General features: G+C 46.0%; 1 protein-coding gene across 1 annotated transcript in view; it reads right to left on the bottom strand.

The window, feature by feature from the left end:
- Window positions 1-9,384: 9,384 nt before the first annotated feature.
- clybl (citrate lyase beta like) overlaps window positions 9,385-15,892 on the bottom strand; it is a 60,471-nt gene continuing 53,963 nt past the window's right edge. The window contains exons 7-8 of the mRNA XM_041950914.1: window positions 12,557-12,681; window positions 9,385-11,295 (exon numbers count right to left, since the gene is read on the bottom strand). Coding sequence (XP_041806848.1) covers window positions 11,200-11,295; window positions 12,557-12,681 — 221 coding nt within the window. The 3' untranslated portion in view covers window positions 9,385-11,199. The remainder of the gene's footprint in view (window positions 11,296-12,556; window positions 12,682-15,892) is intronic.

Consider the following 15,892-nt stretch of genomic DNA (forward strand, 5'->3'; position numbering starts at 1 on the left):
TCGGATGTCTGAGAGGGGGGGATTTCGCTCCTCTCCAGCCCAACTTCAGCAGCTGTGGTTTCACCTATTAGCCCCGATGTCTTTCCCAAAGGAGCGCCAGAGTTAAACATCTGACAGCGGGCTCGCCGGGGGGTCACTCAACTGACCTGTACTTGGTTTTTACTTTCATAGGAACTTCATTAAATCAATTACCCAGTGAGCACGTCACGATTTCTGTATTTTTTCCTGACAAATGTGTTTTTTTCTTCCTTCACAGGTTTGGCCTGTTCTATAGAGCAACCTAAAGGCGCGCCGGTGTCCTGCGGGTTTATGCGCCTCTACAATTAAACATAATGATAACCTGCATACAACACCGCGTGTTGCTCAGGTAAATTGGTTTGTTCCTGCTCTGACATTTAGACGGTGTTGTTTCTCACCTTCCATCTCAAGCTAAGTGGCACTAAGATGGAATGTCAGCAGTCAGAACAGCTCCTCACTGTTCTCCTGTTATTTCTAATGTTTTTCATTTTATTTTAGAGAGTTTCATATGAGTCCAAGCATAATATGTTTGGCCAAAAGATCTTTATGCATGTGCACTCATTAACCTTCCTGGAATTGATTGATTGATTGATTGATTGATTGATTGTGTGTGTATGTGTGTGTGTGTGTGTGTGTGTGTGTGTGTGTGTGTGTGTGTGTGTGTGTGTGTGTGTGTGTGTGTAAGGGTATGGGGGGGGGGGTTAAAGTATTTAGACATTTGCAATAGCAGGTGTCATTAGGCTGGCCTGTAGATGTGTTATGAAGAAATGATATTTTAAAAACGGGTGTGCTTTTTAATTAACTGAATAAATGATATTTCTCTAACTGTGGTTCATATTTTAAGGTCGAAACATTTTCTTGTCAAAAAAAGAACAGATCAGTGCAGCAGCAGCACCGCCATATATTATAACATTTGAACTAAATCTTTACTCAACTGACTTCCTATGTTGCCCAATGTATCACGGCCACTTTACAGTCATGAGCTGCTATTCAGAGGAGCATGATGCATCACTCAGAAACTGACATAATATCTGGTGGCTCGGCAACATCTGTGGGGGTAGAGACTTGGTGCCGGTCCAAAGCCCCATCCCAGGACTGGGAGCCTCTCCAAGGCAGTAGGTGAGGAGAGCAAGGTCGTCCACGGACAACCGCATGAGCCAGGCTCTGCTACCTGGCCCTCATATAGCCCACCGGCCAGAGAGTAGACACTAAAGTGCACATAAGCGTGAGCATGCTGCCCCAGTAGTCTCTTACTGAATGACAGGGCTTTCCTAAAAGCCTCTAAATGCAGGATGTAGGCTTCAGCGTACTTGGAAACCAGTGCTGACGAGGGTGGAGGGAAACGGTGGACCATATACTCTGTCAAGGAGAACCAGATGGACTTTTTAGTGTAGGATATTGTGATTTGTGCCCAGGGATGACACTGCTTACAAGGTACTTTAGACTGGACTAAAAGAAACAGCTTCATCTCTGGCACATCCTGCATGACTCCTAATCTGCTTCAGCTATTTTAAAACAAGCATTTTGTACTGTTAAGGGCCGTTTTGTAAGTGTTATGAGCAGAGATGAATGGAAATTGATGTGATATTAGAGACCAAAATCACCACATTAGATCTGAAATAAGTACTTGCTTCAACTCCACAATATCATCGACTTTTCACACGTCGTTATTGAAGACGTGCTGATGCTTAGAAACTGACCTGGGACAAAAATAGCAGATAGAGGCCTCCGGTGATTTCTTCATATACCAGGGATTACTTTCACCGCCATGATCCCCACTAATCAAATTTAAATCCATGTATCTCCCTTCCTTTTCAACTTAACATATCTGAAAAACCTATCTATGATTGATCAAAATGATTTCAAAAGCATAGTGCCAGTCCACCATTTTAATCCACCCCCGTTCCTTTGCCTCGCCTTCCTCGCCATCACTTTCCCCATTGTGGGCAAAGATTGGTATCAGTGCCAGATTTGTGCAGAACTATCACGCCTGGAACATCAGAGGGTCGGCCCTGAATGCGTCTGGTTTCATTGTAGAGAAGGTCAGCATTTAGAGAGGGGGAAATCATCCTGTCGCAGCTGGGGACAGGGGAGTGGGGTCATCCTTGGAAAAGACGGGCGAATAAAGGAAGAGTCCAGGTAAGAAGAGAGGACGCACGAGCACGACTGAACTTAAGAATCAGTCTCGGTAATAACAAAAGACAAGCGGCCATCGTCTCCAGCGACAGATAAGCATCTGACTGCTGCTCGTACGAACATCTGAGGGGTCTTCGCGTAGCTTAGGCGCTGTAGGTTCATCGTGGGCAAACTGGTGAAGTTGGTTACCAATCATCCACAGCTTCCAGTCTCGCGGTAGGAGCTCTAATCCAATGTGATAAGCCAGTGCACTAGCAGTAAAGCATCCAGTGTGGAGGGACCACTGCCTCCTCAACCATGCAGAGCCAAGACCTCCCTCTGCTTTCATGGAGGTGTCTGCATGGATCCAGGAACATCACAAGCCCCACACCCATTCTCTTTAACAGACTTGGGTTTGGAAAAGGCAGATATGGCTCTGGATGGGCAGAAGGAAATGTGGCGTCTTGATGTTTCCAACTGACCAGGGATAAGCCAGAACGGATATGTGGCTGGATAGGCAATGAGATTGAGATACGGGTCTCCATTTGACCGATGGCTTCAAAAGAGATGTGGCGTTGGTCTGCCGAGGCCCCAGATGAGGCTTAAGACATAAATGATTGAATACCGAGATGACCTATGGTATTAATGGCGTGCAGGAAACAGCTCTCCATCCACTTTTCCATTCCTCGCCTTTAATTCGTGCAGCAGAAAAGATGTTCGGCCCAAATCGACGTATTCTGAACAGAGACGTTAATGTGAAACATGTTGAATCAAATAAATCACAACCCTCCACCTCGTCTAAGGACATAAGCTGTGCACTTATTAGGCCGAGCTCTCTTACTTGCTGTGAAGATACTGATGACAGCCATAATGTGTCTGGTTGTCCCACAGGACACTTAGCTCTGGACTGTCCCAATCACAAGACTAATTGTATAATTAGGCCAGCTCCGTTGGGGATGGGCACCTTTTGGCCCTTCGCAGACACTTGCCATGGTAAATGACAGTATATCTCACAAACTATCAAAGCTTATCCATCTTAGTGACACTAAACCTTGAGAGATGGTGGTATTTTATTAACATGACTGATAGTTGGGCGAAAATCTAAAAACATAGGATGTGACTCTCAAGTGGGCTGTGTTTATCACACAATGTGTGGTGATTAGAAATGTCCCGTGTTCATTTAAGATAATCTGCTTCCTTTCACTTGTTTTGCTTGAATCCATTTTCAGATTTTATAGCAGACGATTGAACATGAGCTGTTTTCCTCTGGACTGTGAGAAGACCAGGCAGCAGGTTATGTATTCATCACTTCAGTGGGAGGCTGCAGCAGAGTGGTGCTTTTCTATCAGAGCTGAATTGGTCCTGAGGAGAAATGCGAGGGCCCCTCCCCTGCGCAGACACGGAGAGTCCTTATTTCCCTACTCCAGCCCCTCCTTAGATTTTCAGCATCACCATGCACATCATTATCGTTGTCAAAAGTTGCGCGCCGAGTATGAACTCTCGGTGATCGGGGGGCCTGTGGCAGGCGCAGCCCGGGGGGAGCCAGTGGGAGGAGGGGTGACGCGCAGGTGCCGGTGCCTTAATTCTGACCGGCCTTGGCGAGGTGAGGACACCTCTCCATCCAGGAGGGCCCGTTAGGTGCCCTCATTACGCGGGCCCCTGTAGCACGGAGCGGCGTGCGCATGGAGAGGAGAGGTGCGACTCCTCACGCTCAAAGCCTGCCTCTCCCACCTGGCCTCTGTCTGTCTGTCACAGCTCCTGTAGGGCGGACTCCCAATATGAATGATAATAAGCATAATAACAACCCCGCGGTTGCAGGAAAACGGAGCGGCCACTGGCGAATTATTAGCGCCAGTTAGGCAAGAATCAGACAAACTGAGTCATCACTTAAAAAGTTCGATATTCACGCGCCGATCCTCCTCTGAGCTTCCTCGTGACTGGATCCGCTCCGACCACAGTTCAACAGGATCGAATTGGTCCTCTTCCAAACGTCGGACGCGCGCTCGCCGGCCAGATCTCCTCTTCATATTTTCTGATGCCTGTCTGGGGAGCGTGTTCAAGTTTCTGCAAACTTCCCCGCCGCACACTGTGCCCGAGATTCAAAGGGCAAGTGGTGCTTCATTAACCGTATCCCCATTTACTTTAGATCCCCCCTGAGTCTCAGAGAGAGCGGATTAATGTCAATTACCTGTCATTTTGCAACACCTACAATATGTTACGTCGGCTCGGTCTTAATGGCATCATGTCAGAAACACTCTCAAATTACGGATTTAATCAGAACAAAAAATTTCAACGACTCATTTTATTTGACTTTATTGCAAGAAATTAAAATATAAGAGGGAGGTGATTAAAGCTGAACTTTATCTGCCATTTTTATACAACAGGCGCAGACATAATCTGCTTAAACCATTTAAACAAACGACTAATTAGGCGCACTTTAAACGACCAAAAATTGTGTAATTGTTTCCTAAATCCCAATTAGCAGGCTGGTTGGATTACAAGTTTTAACTGTTTAACAAGCTAATGAGCACAGCTTGGTTTGATTATTTATTATGTGTCCATAAAGTAGATTCTTCCCTGATACAGACTAATAACTGTCACCAGCTCAGTGCAGACGTGGCTTCCCTGTAAAGAGCGAAAATAATGGCCTGCTATGCATGAGGCGCGCGCTAAACAAGAAGCCAGAGCACCGCACAAAGAAAACACCATCAAGCTTGAGGACCAATGAGGGGTTTCTTTCACTTTTCAATCACTCCTAGTCGCGCCCGGGATTAAGAGAGGGCTCTTGACTCCCTCTTTCACACAAAACCAAGAGTGCTTGTCAGCGACTCGAAGGGAAAAAAGCAGAGAATAATACGTGAGTCCAGGGTTATCGTGTTTAATTGGATTAGATGGTGTCATGTTGAAGTCCGGAGCATGACAAACAAGGGATGGACGGAGACGCGGCTGGGATAAATACATCCCTGTCCCGCCTGGGAAACATTTACTAAAATAAACACATCATTAAAGGGATTTGATTTGCTCTTCTGTTTGCATAGAAAATAACTTGTGAACATCTCGGATGAGTCACAGAAATAGCGCGTGTCTTGGTGTGGCCCCATAAAAAGGAGCGAAGCGCGCTGCGGCGCTGGAGAGGTTTATTGTCGGGATTGTGTTGTCGGCTGTGCGCTGCGCTCATCTGCGCGTCAAGCAGCGGCACCAATAACAAGGTGCGCGCAGCTGTGCGTGCAGGTGCGGGGCCTCCACCTGCTCAACAACAACGGCAGGGGGAGAGAGGGAGAGAGACAGAGAGAGAGGGAGAAAGAGAGAGAGAGAGGCGGGTGCAGATCAAAAGCTTGCTCTTGGATCGTGCAGGGAAACTCTCACCGGATTCACATCAGTGTGTGCTTCAGTTTTATTATCTTCAAATGTGCACATAGTTTTAACGAGGCAAACACATCACAGGTCAAATGTTTAAGAGCGGCAGCGTGAAATTAACATGTGCTTTCTAAACTCTGAACTCTGCAGCCCGAGGTCGACACACCCTTTTGTTTAACCAGAACTGCGCCGCACCGAAAGTTCAGAGCGTCCCGAGCAAAGTCGGCCGCTGTTTCGGCAGATGCCCAGACTCTGCCAGGTGCGTCCAGGTGAACGCGGCGGAACAAAGAGACAGAGAGCGGAGCGGGATCAGAGCGGAAGGCGCGCGTCAGCACACGCATCAGTTTATTTGCCTGAAAAGTTCCGAAGCTGCCCGGATCTCTGCCTATCTGAGAATTTGTTCCCGTGAATGTTTAATCTCATTTTCAATAGGAGAGAAAAAAAAGATGCTACCCATCAATGACTTGGCGTCACATTTTACTGCCTCATTAGCTGCCAGACGCAGGTGTGAGATTTGATCTCCGCTCATGTGCGTCTATGGCTGCAGACCTGCTCGTTTTATGAGGCGCTGTGACTTTCTTTCTTCCCTCTTTTTAACTGCCTGCGTCGGCCGAGTAAACTTTCTATTGGTCTGTCTTGTCCGGTGCGTTCAAGGACAACAAAGAACAACAAACAAACAAGACTCACGGGCTCGTCTTGGTAGGCCTGGGTTTAGTCCCCGAATTTAAAAAGTGGGGATGTTGATGTCAAACACGCGCGATCATCGCTCAGAATCGTGTGTGTCGTCCAACTAAAACTGTGAATCAGGAGGAAAAAAAAAAAAAAAAAAACATACATCGTGACATGATGACAGGTTATTGTTTGCACTCTAACACGCACATGCTGCAGCAGGCCGGAGATCAGATTGTAAAGTTGCGCTGCCGTGAAGTGGAAGTCAGACATCCAGAGGAAACTTGAAAGACGCGCATCCGACGACAGATGGACACTTGAGGTAAAAAACGGAAAAGTTGCAGAGACTTTTTGTCGCTCTGTAACGAGCCTCATTACCATGCCACCCCTCCTCCTCCCCCTCTCCCTCCTCCTCCACCTCCGCCTCCACCCCGACACCCTTCCTCACTCCTGGCAACAGCAGACAAAGCGGGCGGATTTTAGTGGTCTCCGCCGGGGCCGGTCAGCCTTTGATCTGAGCCCGTTAAGGAGAAGGGAGTCTGGGGGGAGTCAGGCCAAGAGGAGGGCTGTGGAGGAAGGTAAAGTCACCTAATACTATTTTTACTATAAAAATATATAATAATCTGACTAGACTTTAACTACATTTATATGGGACAGCACACTTCCTAATTTCCACAGGAGACAACACCTCTGGGGGTTAGATGTCTCCAGCCTGAAGTCTGCGTTCATTTTCTTTACCTGCTGCAGATCATATTAACCCGCCAGGTAAACACACCCCGGGGCAGCCTGCACTTAAAGGGAAACGGACCTCCAGGAGCTAAACTCTGCAAGAAGCATGAAGGGCCTAGAGGCCTGGACCAGTTTGGTGGGTTAAATTAAATGAAAACAGACGCCCCCCCCTGCTCATCACCTTTTGGACAGACCTATAGCAGGTGGGCTGCAGCTCTAGCACAATAGTATCTATTTACCTGTCTGGTGCTGTGGATTAATTATTGTCCAAATCTGAAATGCAAAAAAATACAAATAAAAAACAAACAAAAAAATGCACCAATATATATTGTAGAAAATGTATTTTGTGTGAAAATGAACGTCATTCAGCTTTATTCGTGCTCACAGGCCGACCGGTAGCGTCAAAGACATTTATGTCACAATATAAAGGTGGAGGGGGGAAAAAGTTGCCGCCACGCCGCTCCGTCCCCTCCGACTGCCCTACTGACGGGGACGTTCAGACAAAAGGTCTTCTCAAATGAAGTTAGTAATGGACCACATGTGCCAGATCACTCAGGCAGCACAGACAGGCCGCGCTGAATTTCATATCATGCAAACGCACTGGGGGGAAAAAAGGAGGCTGGACATGCGCCTGTCTGCAGCGAGGAAATAAAAGGCTTAAAAAAAAGAAGGCTTTTTGAGGTTTCTGAGGAAAACATCAAACAAATATTCCTCCAACATCTGTTTGCAGAATAAAGAATCTGATAATACTGAAGAAATCAGAGCGCGTTCATGGACGCTCGCCTGTCAGTGTGCACAAAACGAAATCAATAAAAGATTCCAGGTAACAGATCGAGCTTTTCAATGAACCTCTTTTAGGGCCCGGTCTAAATAAATAACTAAATTTTTTTTTACTGTTAAATTAGATTTCAGAAAAGCTGCAGCCCGTTTTCTTACAAACGTGCTTTCAAAATATACAGAATGCTTATTTAAAAAGAAAGCACGAGGAATCATTTCCTTTTAATTGAAAGTCTTTTCATTATTATTTCTGAGAGCAATAATTGATAAAGAAATGGAAAACATTTTGTTGTCTCGCCTCAGGGCTGTGATCTCCTGGAAACTGGGACCAGCGCTGCCACCGTTTCTCAGAGGATGGCCTTCTGCAGCCACTGCGCCGAGCTTCCAATTTATTTATTTAACACTCTTCCTAAATATTGAAACAGAGTTAATTAGCTTCAACTAAATGTTTTGTGCCGATCAGCTGTGCACGCGGTATATTTTAAGCCATTTTAGCAAATAGGTTTACACGTCTCAAACTGCGCTGCAGCTACAATAACGAGGTATTTTATTGCTTTAGAATAATCTTTTGCTGCAATTACTTTGTCATATATTGTCATTAGAAGTCTATTAAAACATCAAGTCATTATTTGGGCATCCCCGGGCGGGGAATTAGAATAAAACCATCTTTGCCACACGGGTCCCATTTAGATTAATGGAAAAATATGTAAAACATTTCGTTTTAATTTTCCTCTGACAGTGTTTTGCATACATGCATTTTCTCCGCCTGCGCTGTCCCTCATAATTTATGAAAGCAATCTCGACCAACACATTACCGGGCTATGAAATACTGCTCGCAGCCTAATTGATTCCCGTCACAATTTTGTGAGGTTATAATCGTGTTAATTGTAATTTACTCTCTCAGGGAATACCGGAGAGATGTATTTAAATAAAACCGCCGAGCGGACAGAGAAGATTGTATCAGTTCCACGCATAATAGAAATGTCATGTAGAATTACACAGCGGAGGCAGACGGGGATGCATTCCTTTAATCAACAGAGATGTCACTGAAATCTTTTGTTTTTTCATTCCCAAATGTTACCGAGCTGCAAAGTCGTCAAGGTGCAGCGAAAGCTGAGCAAAGGCTCCACGGAGAGCAGAGGGCAGAGAGGGGGAGGGCTGCCCAAGTTTGGGTGTTAGTGGAAGTATCACAGAGGAGCGGGATAATTGGACGGAAGGGGAAAATGATAATATATGTGGCGCACAAACACTCTGGGGATGTCGTGTTTTGTTAAACATGGCCGAAGTAATTTCCTGATGGTCCTCAGAAGAGTTGCCCTTTTTGCTTGGTCCCTGCATGAAGCCCCGCGCTGCTTCCTCTGCTCAGAGACCTTCCTTCCTGTCTGTGGGGACACCTGTTGGTGCAGAGCAGCTCGGAAAAGCCAAGTTGTCCCGTAAGGCTGGCCTCTTTCACCGACTGGAGTCACCTGGTGAGCCTCTGTTGAAGTCTGAGTGCTGCGTTCACAGCCATGCGTGGAAGAAGGGCTTTACTCAACAGTCCAGAGGAGAAAAATATCATCTCAAAGCATCAAATGTTCTAAGTCATCAATCGGAGGGAAACACCAATTCATGCACTGGTAGCTTTCTTTAATTTCAACATGTATTGATGGAGACAAACTTGTTCTCAAAGATGAAATCAAACCAGAGGGTGAAACTGTCAAACTGTGAGAATCAGCTCTTTATTTTTATTTAATTGTTTCAACATTTCACAGACATGCAAGTCTTTTTTTATTCTGTAACCTTTTCTGCATTCATTAGAGATTAGATTGCAACAAGACTTTGCTGCAACAAATGATGAAAGTTTTAAAAAGTCACACTGAAGTGTTTCAAAGTTTGATCAAAACCTGCACACGGCCACACAGCACAAAGGCGAGACGGCGCAGGCCACTCACGAACGCCTCTTTTAAATATTCTACCGCTCAAGTGGACCCAGTTAAACCGTCCAACCGTCTGCGGTGAGGCTCTTCAGAGCCTCGTGAAACGGCTCTACCCAAATAATGATGTTGATTTATTTAATGAAAGTCACGCATAATAGCAGTTTTGTCCACCAACCTCAGGGTATAATAGTAGAGCGGGTGAAAACAAACAAACAAGCTGAATGTGAATTCCCGACAGAAAAAAAGTGAGCCAGGGGTGAGAGAAATATGTGGCCAAATGCCAAAGAGACAGCTTACTGTTCGGGTCTTTGGCTGGGCGCAGGAGTGGTTTCGATCTTTTTGTCTGGCCTGGCCTGGCACAGACCACAGTCCTGCCCCAGACACAATAGCTTATACAGTACGAGAGAGAGGGGGGGAGAGAGAGATGAGTGGATGAGGTGGGGTAGGGGAGGTATGGTGCCTTTCATTACCATGGTCACCAATGGCACTATTAACCATTCAACACCCCCCCAATTATCCCCCCATCCGCAGTCAGAGAGACAAAGCCTCGGTCCTGGTCTGCTGGAGCAACATGGCCACTAATCTGTCTCACTCCAACATCACACCCACTTCACTGTCTCTGGAAGTCAGACGTGCACAAGCGCTGCACAGAGCCCCATTGTACTTTCATCTGTGACAGCGCGATGAACGACTCCTCTGAACTTGTTCAGGAGTTGTTGTTTTTGGTCTATACATAAAGGTGAGCATTTAAGACCGTGGACGGCAGCTTTTTGGAGACGCTGCTGTAAAACAAACAAAGAAAAACCTGACGTAGAAACCACTTCTGAAAATCCCACTTAAACTCCCGTGTTAAATGAGAGATCAGCGGAAGAACACCGCCGCAGCGTGTGCGTGTACGCCGTGTTTATTTTTCGTACAGGTCATGGTGTGTCTGACGCCGCATGCCTTCTCCATCAAGACCGCAGGTTCGCAGCTGCCACAGAGCGAGCTGCATGTCTTAACTACGGAGACCGACACAAAAAAAAGCTCAATCGTGAGTTTACGCACTTTCATTTGTGTTTCTTTCTTTTTTTTTTAAGCGAGCAAGACTTTGATGCTTGTGAGTCAGGCCCTGGGCAGGGGGCTGAGGCCTGACTGGAAGACTGGGGCCTAATGAATAGATCCACAACAGAGGCTTGTTGTGTTTGTTTACCCTTTCGCCCAGCTGCCTGGACCGTGGAGATGGGAGAGCATTCATCATGACCTAGGAGAGATGGGAGGCAGGGGCACACACGCCGAAGAGTGACTTGATGGCGCGCACACTGAAAAGTGTGCCAAGAAAATGCCCACACGGGGCAATAATCCTCGACAAGACCCAGATATCTGCTGCCGCTGCTCGCCATGTGCAGATCTGATATTGCTGAAAACATCTAAAGGTAGGTTTTAAAGCTGCGGCCTCCCCTGCAACTGCCATGACAATCAAACGAATCAAAACATTTTAACAGTTTTTAAAACTCAAATTCAAACCACAATTTCCACTTTTTTTCCCCCCACTCGTGAGCGACATTTCCAGCCTCCTTTCACCGCTCCTGTCAGGGCTCAGCGGCGTGGTTCCTCCGGTCTCTCCTCACCAGCCGCATTATGTCTCCGGCACCACGACGGAGAGCGCTATGATGTTCTGCGCCTGCTTCACAGAGGGCATGTCAATCATGCTGCCGCGGAAGGTGAACGCACCCTGAGCAGGTTTACAACAGAGGCGAGAGCAGAAAGAGAAACGTTAGACCAGACAGGCGCTATAAGTGCACTTTAAAACGCGCTCGGGTGCCGGATGATGTTCACAGAAGCAGGAAGAAACATGGCACGCCACTTCACGAGGGCCATCAATACACATTTTGTGTGTATGGAGATGCAGCATAAAAAATAGTGCTTTAAAGGCTTTTAAAGCTGTTTCAGTGGGTAGTGAATAATACTAAATAAAGTAATTAAATACAACAAGCAGGATGTTGCTGAAGAAAATGCAACTTAATAAGAAAAATAAAGAAAACAACAGATCTTCTGCTATAAAATTTTACTTTAAAAGATCAAGAGACCTCAAGTCAGAAAAATGCAGTCAATAGCTGGAGGTGAGAATTATGAAAAACAAGCACCTGTCGTGTTGTAAGACAAAGGGACTGACCCTGCTCACTGTTCAAACACACACATACACACGCACACACACACAGGCAGAGGGATGGGTAGGATATGAATCCCTCGGGCGATGCTTAGTAGGAGCAGCCCTGGCAGGGAGAGAGGTGTGGGCAGATTGTGTATTACCTCAGCAGATAGCCCACAGAGCTCGACACACAGGATCCAACCATGCACTAAATTAGGAACAATAATATTGTACACTTAATTGGCCCAACCCCCACAGACCCCCCTTTTTCCTACGTTGTCTCTGAGAGTCACCCAGGGGTGTACAGTATGTATTCTGTGGAACAACAGAGGTGTGTGTGTGTGTGTGTGTGTGAGAGGGCCGTAAAAACGATCGGCCGAGTCTCAGAGCAGAGACAGCACACAGTCACAGATACTCTGTCATGCTGCAGACAAACAGCTCAGAACGCTTTGAGAAAAAAAAATCTCCTGCTTTATCCAAAGTCTGCCCCCTCCTCTTAGTTTGTTGAACGATTGACTAAAAATATTGTCGCTTTGTGAAGACGGTGCATCTTTCTACTGATATTGGAAAAAAATCATTGTTCTGTTCAAGAATTAAAAAATAAATTGTGAGTGAAATTAATGGAAATATTTAGTGGACAAGCAGGACAAACGCTGACAAACTGAGAAAGGGCAATGGGCAGTGCGCCTTTTTAAGTTATCTGTTTGTTTGTTTTGCAAAATACAAAACTCCAAATCGTCGCACTAATGAGCAACTATGGTTGGCAATTTTAGACCAAATCTAGCGTGAAAGAGAGATTAAAATAATGTTTTTAAGCTCTTTTGGCAGAGGGTGTTACCGTTACCTTTCCCTCCTTTTGGTGTTGGTCAAAAGCATCGATGAGCTCTTTGGCCCACCGGACCCTCTCTGGACTGGGGGAGAACTCCTCCTGCACAGCCTGGATCTGCCCCGGGTGGATAACCTGCTTACCTGCACAGGAACAGACAAAGAAACAAGCAGAGAAAGAAAGTGAAATTACTATTTGTGCTTTAAAAAAAAAAAAAAACTAATGTTTTTACATGTTTGTCACAGAGCTATCCATAACACAGTTTGTGCCAATTACCCTGTCGGATTATAAAAACAAAACCTGGATTTTTCTATGAAGACAGCTGCACAGAAGCAGATCAAAAAAATAAAAAGTCTGAGAACTGGGGAGAAATTGGAGCTGGCACTGTTCCTGCCAGAGAGGAACGACTGCACGGAGAGCTGAGACAGGGAAACAGGAAATAAAGGAGACCAAGTCATGTGTGTGTCCATGTGTCCTGTGGCACTGAGGTGAGTCAGATGGCCAGCACAGGACCCGAGGATGCTATGCATCATGAAGGACATCAAGCGTCTCCTCTCTGCTCGCAGCCCTGCTGTCAAACAGAAACTCTGCTGAACGCGGACAGAAGTCAGCTCACTGATGACGACAGAACAACCTGTCAGAGCCCCGCTAGATTTACATTGTGAAGTAAATTATTAGAAAATTGACAAGAAAACCTACACAGAATAAGACAATAAAGCTGTCGGCCAAGTCTTATATTTAGAACCACGTTCAAACAGATATCAAACACATTTTTTCATGCATTAATGTGAAGAAAATATTTTTTCTGAATACATTTTATTTTGTCCGTGGCTGCACACCTTTCAGATGCGACCACTACATCTTTTATCCAACTGAACACCAACCTAATGTGGAGTTAAGGCTCTGTCTGACACAATCCTCACCCCCCCCCCTGCTCCCACTCCCTCTCAGTTAAATGTGGGCTAACGCCACAGACATAATCCCGTGTACATTTGCAGATCAAACTTGTAGTGATAAGTTAAGGTTATGAAACGTCTGGTGAGAACGACGGCTCAGCGGCAGCCAGCAGGAACTCGACACTTTAGGGCTTAGCTCCGTCGCCGACAACAAATCCTTCAAGGTGGCCGAGCGGGCGGGCTGCACGAGCAAAAAATTTCGCCCAAGAGAGAGAGGAGGAGAAGCGAGAAGGGGAGAGGAGTGGAGAGGAGAGGAGAGGAGAGGAGAGGGGGAGGAGAGAACCCAGTCCCTTCATCCAGCTCCGCTCACCCCAGTTAACCTCAGGAAAAACACACACAGCAGTTACACAATCAACACACTGTAGTTGAAGGGTGGAACAATTACTGATGAGAGAGCACGATTCATTAAACTGCGACTTCTGATTAACAGATACCTTTGAGGGAAGAGTGCGCACTACAAAATGTGACACTTGGCACAAGTCTGTGCGTCACCGTGAATGTGTGAGGGCCTGCGTGTGTGTGTTTGTGTGAAGCTGACAGACTGTAGCTGCACATTTTCTGTTGGAGCCCGAGGAATCCCCAGGGCCGTGCTGGAGAAGTGTACGAGTGTGTGTGTGTGTGTGTTTACGTGCATGTGCCTGTGCATCACCTGGTCAGCAGTACTTGAATTAAAGAAAAGGTATTTTGGTACGTTTGATGTAACAACCTGTGTGGTGTGTGTGTGTGTGTGTGTGTTGTAAGTGCATGTATGATGCGTTCAATGAGGACTGAGGCAAGAGGAGTCTGTATTCCCTCCTCTGCCACCTGTTTTACTTCTGGGCTGAAGACAGGAGCATGTTTCCACACTGAAATTGGCAGGCTTAAATGTACACAAATAGGGTGTCTCTTTGCATGTGTGTGTATGTGTGTATACGTGCGTGTGCGTGTCTGTGCACGTGCGTGTGTGTGTCTGTTCACGTGTGTGTGTTTGTGTAGGACAACAGGCGAATGACAGAGCGAAGAAACAGACAGGGTGACTCAGGTGCCCTCAGTTACAACCCATTGGTTCTCCTAAAATGCATCATTCATGCCCTCCAGCCAATCCCGGCCTGCCATGTGGTGCTGGCATCTCATTGGAGGATTGCTATTTAGCAAAGTGCTCTCAGGCGAATGATGGGCAGGGTCCCGGGGATGGAAGTGAAATGTGGTCCCTGAAAGCAGAGAATTTTGTGGAAGCGTTTTCTATGTCTGGGAGGCAAACATTTTAAGAAGGATCACTGAGTCTCAGCAGCAGCACGTAGTTTACAGCACACAAAACAAGGTGTCTATGAAGTAAAGACAATTAAATCCCCCAAATGAATGGCCTTCCTCCGCCACAGACTTGATACTTGTCAAGGTTTTGCAGTATTTTGCCTTCACACTGTCCTGTTAAGAAGCACTGGGTGTTTGTGCTTCACCAGTGTGTACTGTGCTCACTGCTAATGGGTGCTGTATGCGGCTTAGGTGCCGCCAAGGTCAATTACTGCACAGGTAGAGGCTTTTGGCTGCACCCTATTATTGCTTAAGCACACTCGGGCCAGTAATAGCTACTAACTAAGATTATACAGAGTGCCCATGGCTTGTAAGCCACTAATCCAGTGCCTTGAATGGTTCTGTTCCATATCAAATCTAACCATTTATTTCATCACCCAGCTGCTTCCATCATTAGCTTTTATTATCTTTTATCTCATGTGAACAACACCTCGAGCTTTCTTTTATGACTTTCTATTTGCTAAAAAGGAGGATTACTCGAAAATTATTCTGATTCAAACAAGTGCAAACAATAAAATGGATTATTATATGTGATATAAGTGCATAAACCTGAGGACCCCTTGTGCTAAACGTAATAATCACTTTGCACTGTGTATGTAGAGCAAAGACAAATATTAAATTGTTCAATAAAAGGTGCAAATCATCGAAAGCTGAAGACATTTGCACATGGCTATCGCTGAATAATTCTGATACACACACACACGCACGCACGCACACACACACACACACACACACACACACACACACACACACACACACACACACACACACACACACACACACACACACACACACACACACACACACACACACACACACACACTCACATAAACCCGCAGCACCAGAGAATAGAGGTGGCAAATGAGGTCATCTGGAAAATAAGTTGCTGTATGAGACATCAAGAAGCTCCCCTACAAGATGGCTTGATGATGTGGAGTGCAGGTAACGTGTGTCGAGGCCAGAGCAACAAGGAGGGTGTGCTCGGGGATTTACAATTCTGCAGTGCCAAAAAAAAAAAGTGTCAAGTGTTTTTCCTTTTTTTTTTTCATCTATTTCTTCCAGTGTGAAAAGCTGACTAATTGCTGACATTGTTCTGCTCTATCCGCTG

This window comes from Chelmon rostratus, chromosome 13 (genome assembly GCF_017976325.1).
Source record: "Chelmon rostratus isolate fCheRos1 chromosome 13, fCheRos1.pri, whole genome shotgun sequence".
Lineage (NCBI taxonomy): Eukaryota > Metazoa > Chordata > Actinopteri > Chaetodontiformes > Chaetodontidae > Chelmon > Chelmon rostratus.